This window comes from Cheilinus undulatus, linkage group 18, assembly GCF_018320785.1.
Source record: "Cheilinus undulatus linkage group 18, ASM1832078v1, whole genome shotgun sequence".
Lineage (NCBI taxonomy): Eukaryota > Metazoa > Chordata > Actinopteri > Labriformes > Labridae > Cheilinus > Cheilinus undulatus.
In genome coordinates this window covers 44116701-44126007 of record NC_054882.1, presented here as the reverse complement: position 1 = coordinate 44126007, position 9307 = coordinate 44116701, and the positions used below count along the sequence as shown (strand labels likewise).

At 40.8% G+C, this 9307-nt stretch overlaps 1 protein-coding gene across 1 annotated transcript; it reads right to left on the bottom strand.

Moving 5' to 3' along the window:
- Positions 1-414: 414 nt before the first annotated feature.
- Positions 415-9013, bottom strand: LOC121526785 (glucosamine-6-phosphate isomerase 2). The gene is made up of 7 exons (XM_041813528.1): positions 8934-9013; positions 7877-8013; positions 7702-7803; positions 4739-4921; positions 4468-4652; positions 2923-3097; positions 415-1861 (listed from the first exon to the last, which is right to left on the bottom strand). The coding sequence occupies exons 2-7, from the start codon at positions 7998-8000 to the stop codon at positions 1803-1805; spliced, it is 828 nt and encodes a 275-aa protein (XP_041669462.1). The 5' UTR covers positions 8001-8013; positions 8934-9013; the 3' UTR covers positions 415-1802.
- Positions 9014-9307: the final 294 nt, after the last annotated feature.

The window sequence follows — 9307 nt, the reverse complement described above, 5'->3', positions numbered from 1 at the left end:
TAAAGCTCAAAATCTGATCATATAAAGTCAACTTTATAAGTCCTAAAGGTCAAAATACAAAAAGTCAAAATAAGGTTTTTAAAAGGCAAATATATGAGACAGAGTTAAAATCATGAGTTTAAAGGCCAAGATAGAAGATAAAATTCAAAGTTGTGACTCTAAACAGTCAAAATATGAGATACAATATATCAGCCAGGTGTAGCTTTATCTGTCGGTTACAACTAAACCGTGATCATGTGTTAGAAAGTCTACATATCTGCTATTAGCCAAGCATGGTTATAAACAAAGATGATACAATAAGCATGCAGAGAGGTTGTATTGTCTTTGTTTATATCCATGTCAGTAATGTAGGATATAAAAAGTTTCAGCATCCTTTGTCTTTATATAATTTTCATAAAAAAAGTGGGAACCAAATGTAGCAAACTGTTTATTGTCATTACAAAACAGAAAGTTAAAAACTACATCCTTTTGTGCAAAACATGAAGAGGAAGTGTAACAGCCACATGAAAAGGCAGAGTGACTTCAGGATCAAATCAAAAGGAATGTTTCAAACCTTGGTATAAAAAATTAAAGATGCTGGAGTTTTGAAAAATCCAGAGTCTGAGCAGATGGTGTTGAATCCACTCATTGCTGCATGAACAAAAAGTAGAAATGAACATCACAACCAGTGGAGTCGACCAGATCTCTGCACTCCAGCAGACATGCTTCACAGTGACACTCCAGAAAAGTGAAAATAGTGAAAATACAGGAGATGAATGAGGAAGAGTTTGGTTTGTGACCTTATGATGAGCTGGAGTAACAATCTTTTCTTTCAGAACTTTCAGCCACATCTCACAGCTTTCAGAGGCTGAGTGAGTACCAGACAGGATAAAACTGTCAGAGACATTTAAATCTAGAGGCAGAGGTTACCATCTCCCTTCAGATACAACCACAACTTATTCAACTTTCATATTTATGTGATGAAAATAGAGAAAAACCCAGGGTAGTTACTCTAGAATTATCAGAAAGGATTCAACCACGAAGGAAAAGGATGTAAGCATCGTAGAAAATCAAGTAATTAATCCTTATTTCTATCCTGATAAACCCCCCCTCTTTAAAAGTGCAGACAGCGAAGGCAGTCCAACTCTGAGCGATCTGATTCAGCGGAACTGGATCATCCTGACGTCTGCTGGCTCTGCAGCAGTTTTGGGTACAATCAACTCTGGGGTTGTTCACATGATGCTCCGTTCACGGCACATGTGAGTCTATACTCTGCACTAACACATCTTCAGTCAAGACCAGATACCTGGACTCACCAGAGGCTGCAGACCTAGACCGTGGGGTGGGAAGTGGCGTACTAACCATTGTAGGGTTTTTACTTAGTTTGTAGTGAGTTATTTTTAATATTACCCCCTCCCCCACCCCATTACCCTGACCTTTAGGATTGGGGTGCCTAACCCTGACCCCATTACCCTGACCTTTAGGATTGAAAAATAAAGAAGAAAAATAAAATAAAACACAGTACAGTTTCCTTCGCTGAGAGCAGAGATAGTCTGAGTTTACTTTACTCACTGAAACCTTCATGTTTCCTGCCTCCATATAGACCCAGACCCCCAGGAGTGCTTGAATAACTGACAGTATCCCTTTAAAAGAAAACTACTAAAATCAGTGAGGATGTTTTATGATGACCATACCCAAGATTCCCATTATGACACCTCTGAGTGAGGGTGGACCTTCTACCAGGTCAGAAAAGCGCTCTGATGACAGAACCAGAGGAAGAATGACCTCCATCCATGTCTGATGTTTGAGGATCTTCATCTGCTCTACTTCTCCTTGATGCTGAGAACCGGGTCCACCAGTCTGTTATGGACATGCATCAGACCTTCAACGAGAGTGAAACACAACAATGAATCAGCAAATCTGGGGATGCAGCACAACATTCAGGAGCCATTCTGCTACGTCAGCTTCTCTTTTTATTCAACTGACCACTGATTATTTCATTCAGTATAAAACACTTCAATTATTAATTAACTGTTTTGTGATTTTGATATCCTCTGCTCACTTTTTTAATCTGACTTCTGGGGCTGCCAGCATTCATGGCAGCTAAAATGAAGGAACATAATCAGCGGTGTAATATTTTTTTTTAAATAAAGTTACATTGCATGCTTTACTGTCATCAGAAAGTCATTTTCCCTTAGTTTACCAAAAAAATCCAAAATGAAACAAAAAATTGTTTTAAATGCAAAACAGTGGAATTTTAAATTGTGGCAAAAGGGAAATTAATTGCAATTAACCGCAGAAATTCTGAGATTAATCACAATTAAAAGCTTGAAGTGTTTAACAGCCGAGCTAATTTTAGAAGAGACTATATCAGATATTTGTTTATTAGTATTATTAATATTAATAATCAATATAAATATTACATTCATATTTCCACAGTGGTGGCCATGTTCCTGTGACGCTGAAATGTTATCAAGCTGTTCTGTTTCAGTTCAGCCTGTTTGTTACATTTCCAGATTCTGATAACGTGTTTCATTTTATCATTGCTGACTGAAAAACAACAAAGACGAAGATTACTGGAACTCCAAAGAGGCACGGAGCAGATTTTATCCTAAAAACATGGGTGATTAGACCCTCCAGGATGAGGTGTTTATATATTTGCACAGGGTTAGGGTTAACCCTAACCCTAAAATGGTCCATAAGGCTGGCATCAGGGGCGGACCAAGACAAGCAAACGTCTGTGGCATTGCCCAAACCAACGGGGTCCAGGCATGCTCCCGGGTCATTTACATCTCCATCAGACACTTGGATGAACTATCTCCGAGCCAAGATTTCAAATTCCAAAAAATCTGTACATTTTGGGGGGATTATAGCTTTTATATGAATTATATTAGTTACATCTTCAGCAACTTTATTTTTAGGGCTGCATGGACTCTGCGTTACCTTTGAAGTATTTGACTGTTTTGACACGTAGCTCCAGCGTAGCGTCTTCATCACAGACAAAGATGGTGCGGGGGTGCTGCTGGAAGGCCGACACCGTCCACATGTGGTTCACTCCCTCCTCTATGGCTTTGTACAGAGCGAAGGCTTTGTGAGCTCCAGTGATCAGAATCATCACCTGAATGGACGGCAAACACTTTGAAATGATATGAAGAAGCAAATACTACATCCAGGTTAGATCAGGCCCAAAAATTCAGATTTGTAGACAGTAAAATGTCATGCTTGGTGAGGTCTTTTCACACGGAGAGAAGAAACACACGTTTAAAGACGTCAGGTCGATCGTTTCCTACGTGCTCCTGGAAGTACAGAGATCTAAACGCTGACTGGCTCTGTGACAGCATCAAAAAGATTTGTTTTTATCAAATATAGATGAGACTGGAATCTGCCCCCTTTGATTCCCAGTTTCTGACTGATTCCTGCTGAAATGTTGGACAATAGCTCTACTCCAACAGCAGCAGCATTAATCTGATACTAAAATCCATCCTGCACTGACTAATCCTGCATGTAAGATAAGACATTCCTTCATTAGTCCTGCAGGGGGAAATTCCAAATTTACAGCAGCAAGAGTGGAAAAACGAAGCACACATGAATAAATACAAAACAGGAAGTATAGAAATGTAACTTAAAGGTGCAGTGTGTAATATTTATCCTAGTAGCATTTAGTAAAACAAACTTTGTTAAATGAAACATGATGTCTATAGGTAGGTCTATCCTAATTAGTGTTTATCCACCTGAAAAAAACGTGTTTTTTTTTTTATATTAACTCAGAATTAGCAATCTATTCATACATGGGGAGGGTCCCCTCCACGGACGCCGCCATCTTGAATTTTTGCATGTTGCATGTTTCTATGGTGCCACAGAAGCGACTAAATAACAGATACACTTTTTTATTTTTTAAATTCCACTGGTTGCCACAGTATTCACCAGAGAAACATGCAAAATGCAATAAATTCAAGATGGCGGCGCCCATGGAGGGGACCCTCCCCATGTATGAATAGATTGCTTATTCTGAGTTAATAATAAAGAAAAACACATTTTTTTCAGGTGGATAAACACTAATTAGGATAGACCTACCTATTCACATCATGTTTCATTTAACCAAGTTTGTTTTACTAAATGCTACCAGGATAAATATTACACACTGCACCTTTAAGAATCAAAACAATTATAAATTCTATTTACAGCTGTTATGTACATGTTGAACATATCACATATTAGAAATAGGTAGACACCTATATACACATATGTAGTTATACACAGACATGTGTACTGACTCTACATATGAATATGGTTTACTGCACGATTACCTGGAGCTGTTTCTGTTGTGGAGTGTAAAAGACCTGGGATACGTCTCCTTCACACAGCATCCTGTCACTAATGGAGCTCCTTAGTTCATATGTAGATCTTACAAATACAGTTTCATATGATTTAACCTATAGAAAGTTTGGATAGTTGTATAAAATTATTTTAATGGAGCAATAAGCTAACCTCCTTGGCGTCCATGACTGTTCCGACACCCACAGTCAGAGCCATGGTAGGAACCTTGGAGAGGTCGTTGCCGAAGAATCGAGCGTTAGCCACGATGGTGTCCTTAGCCAGAGTTTTCACTCTGGTCCTGGAAACAAGGCTGGAGCCTGGCTCATTGAACGCTATGTGGCCATCAGGGCCGATTCCTGCAGAGATCAGCGGGTAAAGTCTGGGTGTAAGAAAGGAACCAAGATGTTCTACAGCAGACAACAAAACCTCAAACATGTCTGACCTCCTACAAACAGCTCGATCCCTCCAGCCTCGGCGATCTTCTGCTCGTAGGCTGCACACTCTGTCTCCAGGTCGTCGGCGTTTCCATCGAGGATGTGAGCGTTGGCAGGATCGATGTCGATGTGCTTGAAGAAGTTGTTCCACATGTAGGAGTGATAGCTCTCTGGATGAGCACGAGGTAGACCTGGAGAGAACCAGGAGGAACAGGGGCTTAAAAAACTTCATGTGAGGTAGACCTGGAGAGAACCAGGAGGAACAGGGGCTTAAAAAACTTCATGTGAGGTAGACCTGGAGAGAACCAGGAGGAACAGGGGCTTAAAAAACTTCATGTGAGGTAGACCTGGAGAGAACCAGGAGGAACAGGGGCTTAAAAAACTTCATGTGAGGTAGACCTGGAGAGAACCAGGAGGAACAGGGGCTTAAAAAACTTCATGTGAGGTAGACCTGGAGAGAACCAGGAGGAACAGGGGCTTAAAAAACTTCATGTGAGACAGACCCTTAATGTGAGGTAGACCTGCTGATATCACAGTCTGCCATGATTCGATTTTGATTTGATTGGATTTAGAGGCCTGTGATCGATATCAGACGATGATGTGAACCCATTTACCACAAACTGTTACTTTCACATAAAGGAAGAAAAACACAGTATGATGGCTGCTAGCCATTACCTGTCACCTTGCGGATGAGGTGTTACATACATTACATATACATTTATATTAATACAGTGCGTTCATACTTCTTGCCTGTTGTGATCTCATAGATCCTTTTTGTTGTTGCTGCACAGAAACTTTATTCTGTCTGCTGTGCGTTTAAGCCTGAGGAGGCAGGAGTTTAAAGGCAGAAGTTTTGCAGCACAGCAGCGCAGTTTAACAGCACATATAAACACTAAAATTGCTTTTCTAACTCACTCTTGTCATAATAAAGATATCTGCTGAAAGCTATTATTTTTTCATGAACCAGCCAGGCTTCTACAGCCTTGTATTTCTCATGGATTATCACATGAAGCGCAGCGCTTCCTGCGTAAAAACACAGCTGGAGAATGGGAGACTTTTCAAAAGGTTGTTCCTATTTCCCTTTATCATATGTCCTTGGTAATGACTATATATTCTTCTTTAGTTTTCACCCTTAAATCTCAGTCTGAAACTCTGCTGTCTCCTCCATCAGCTGTTTAGCCTGATGACAGCTGATGGAGGAGACCGGAGTTTGGCAGGCTGAAGTTCTGTGTTAAATCATTAAAAAGATCCATGTTTGCCTAATATTTCCAAGAAGCAGATAGATGTGAAAAGGTTCTCCTTAACTTTATTTGGCTGTGCTCATAAGTAGGAAGCGTTGCGCTTTATTAGATAATCCATGAGAAATTCACGGCTGTAGGAGCTGAATATGTCAGTAGAACAGGAACTATTCTCAGCAGATATCTTTGTGATAGACAGACTGAGCTGGAAAAGCAACGTGATGACATCAGCTTGACGCACCAGAGGAAAAAAAAAAACAAACAGCCATGCAGCTCGTCTGCTGGCGATCAGACCCGGGTCTGCTGGCAATGGGGAAGGAGTCATTTACCGATTGTTAGCGGGTTTACCCGCGTTTAAAAACCCGCTTTAACGCGCTAATTTTAGTGGGAAAGCGGTATGTAACCCAGGGTTTAACTCCATTCCCTGTAGGCCAGTGCTAGTTTTCCACCTATTTAAGTAATGAAATCCAATCCATTCCATTCTAATCCAGTACTGGTTTTCTACACCTCCTATATACACACCACATGACAGGTTCACATGGTCTTAGTTATCCAATCACATCCTTTGGAGGTAATGTTTAAGCTGCCCTGACTTCCTTTCCTTTAGTGTGTGGGAGAGAAGTCAAGGGACAGCAGCTTACAGGAACCAAAATAGATCATCTTGTGACTGGGGAACTTGTCTTGTCTTGTGCATTGTGCTTACTGAACTGGCCAGGTGCCCTATGAAAGGGTTAAAGTGATGGCGAGCTAGTGAAATCGGCCTGGAGCTGACCCCGTTCCCTGTTCTGTGTGCAACTATCCATGGTCTGGTAGGAGGCTGTGCTGCCTGTCTTTCTGTTCTCCCTCCAACTCCAAGCTACGCATCGAATCCACCTACAACTCCTCGGACATCTATGCGCTCTCGGACAATCCACCCTAAACAATAAACATAACGGACTAGGTTATGATACGCTGCTTCACAATTGTAGAAGAAAGGACTTTTGGATTTTGATTGAACTATTCATCAGAGACTATTGAGTTTTCGTATTGTAAATCTGCAGTGTTGTAAATATTGGGATCCCATTTGCACCTTTAATTTGTATAATACACATCATATAACTCAAATACCCTTTTTACTGGTCTTTATTTACTGGTCCCTGCCCTCCAGCAGACATTCTTACTCTTCTGTTTCTAGCCTACTCTATTTACTACCTATTACATCTGTTACATTATTATTACACGATAATAAGCAAACACTGGTTACAGGTACATGACTCTGATCAGGGCTGGAGCGACGTTAAAGCCGTGCTCTTGCTTCCTTCCAGGTCACATCAGTGGAGGGCTTTCAGCCACAAAACCTTCAGTCATTAACTGAGAATAATCACAGTCCATCACAAATAAGCAGCAGCAGACGGGAGTGAGATACAGGACCGCAACAGCAGCGTATCACGGCAACAACAAACATGACTGTCATGGCCGCCGTCAGGATGAGAGGAAACACGTCACAAATATAAACATTTCTCTGACTTTTGAAACTGTTGGAAATATCTGAGTTCAAATAAAAGTAGACATAACAAAGGTTTGGTCTTTTTTATGTCGCCACGGAGTGAAACATTACCTGTAGTGTTAACAGAAACCATTTAGGAGTATGTACCGATCCAAGCAGAACTAACAGTAGGTCATTTAAACTGGGTCTGCAGGGACACGACCGCACCAGAGGTCGTCTTTTAGTACCAGCGGGTTAAAGTACTCACCTACATATTCATCCATGTTGAAGGTTTTCACATATTTGAATGAAATATCTCCATTTCTGTAATATTCTATTAACTTCTGGTAACAGCCGAAGGGAGTGCTTCCTGAAAGAGAGGAGTTCAGAATGAACAGGCTGTCAGCAGAAGATAGATACCTCTGTGCATGGATGAGTCTCACCTGTAGGTAAGCCCAGAGTGAAATATCTCTGTGCAGACGGTTTAAACTGGATTATTCTGTTCCGGATGTATTTAGCTGCCCACTCACTGGCCAGATCGTAGTCGTCCAGAATCACCAGCCTCATTGTGACGGTTTTTCTGAGTGAGCAAAAAGGATCTGAAAAACATCTGAATGGTTTATCCAGCATCACGTCCCACTTTACTGTTGAATAACGCCAATTCCAAAAAAGCTGGGACACTGTGTAAAGTGTACAAAAAAGAGCAATGATCTGAAAAAGTCATAAAGCCATATTCTATACGGCACACAAACAACATGTGAGATGTTAAACTGAGACATTTGACCTTTTCTGACTGACCTCAGTCCGACCTGATTCACATTTACACTCTGAACAGCGGATGGTGAAGGCTCTCATGAACAGGCGCTTGTTGGAGCCAGGGTTGCGGTTCAACAGGCTACCGTGTTAAGGTGTGACTTACAGCCAAAGCGGTTGTCGTGGATACAGCTAAAGGTGTTTGATTACCTAAAGTCTCTGAGTTTGTAGTTCTTCATGTTTAAATATCATCAGCTGCGGAGTTTTAAATTAAATGCTTCAATAAAGAGGCATTCACGGTGTTTTTCCAACTAGGCAGCCACTGACGCCTACGGCTGGAGATCACCAGTTAGCACGGTCACTATTGAAACCGTAACACCACGCCAGACTTCCCTGAGGTTCAGACACTTCGTTTGTACTTTAATACGCGGTTATCAGGGCTGTCATCAAACATGTCGTCACTTCTGTGTAAAGCCTGCTGAAACTGAACCTACCCGGCAAAGGCTGTCGGGATTTCTGTTCTACTACTGATCGATAAAAGCTTCAATCAGCCGTTTACAGGGTTCGGCTAAATTTTCTGATTTTTCTATGGAGTTTGGTGATGCAGCAGCTAATGCTAACTAGCAGCTAGCAAATACAAACTCTTCCGGGTTTAAACTCGGCTACGTCACTGCGGCACGTATGATCAATAGAAACTAACAAACACAATAAAAATCAACTATCAAAGATGACAAGTTCGTGTTTTACCTGCTTGGTAACGCTTTTTGTCAGCCGAGAGGCCAGTTCCTCCAAACCGTCTGTTCGTCACATGATCAACTCCCCTGACCAGTTTTTTATAAAACCTTTATGTAAAAAAACTCCAATCACAAACAACAATTTTTCCGATTTGATTAATTTGAGATTATTTCAGGGTTGTTACTGTTTTATCATCTTTTTATATATCTTATTTATTTTAATACACACCTGAAACATCTTTAATATAAATGTAATATAACTGATAGACTGCTGATAAACAAAGAAACTTAAAAAGGAATAGCTGTGGTCCTCTGCATCCCTGTTTGACTTCAGTGACTGCTTCCATGCTTTTGTGATGTTTTTATTCTATTCTAAATTTTTATTTC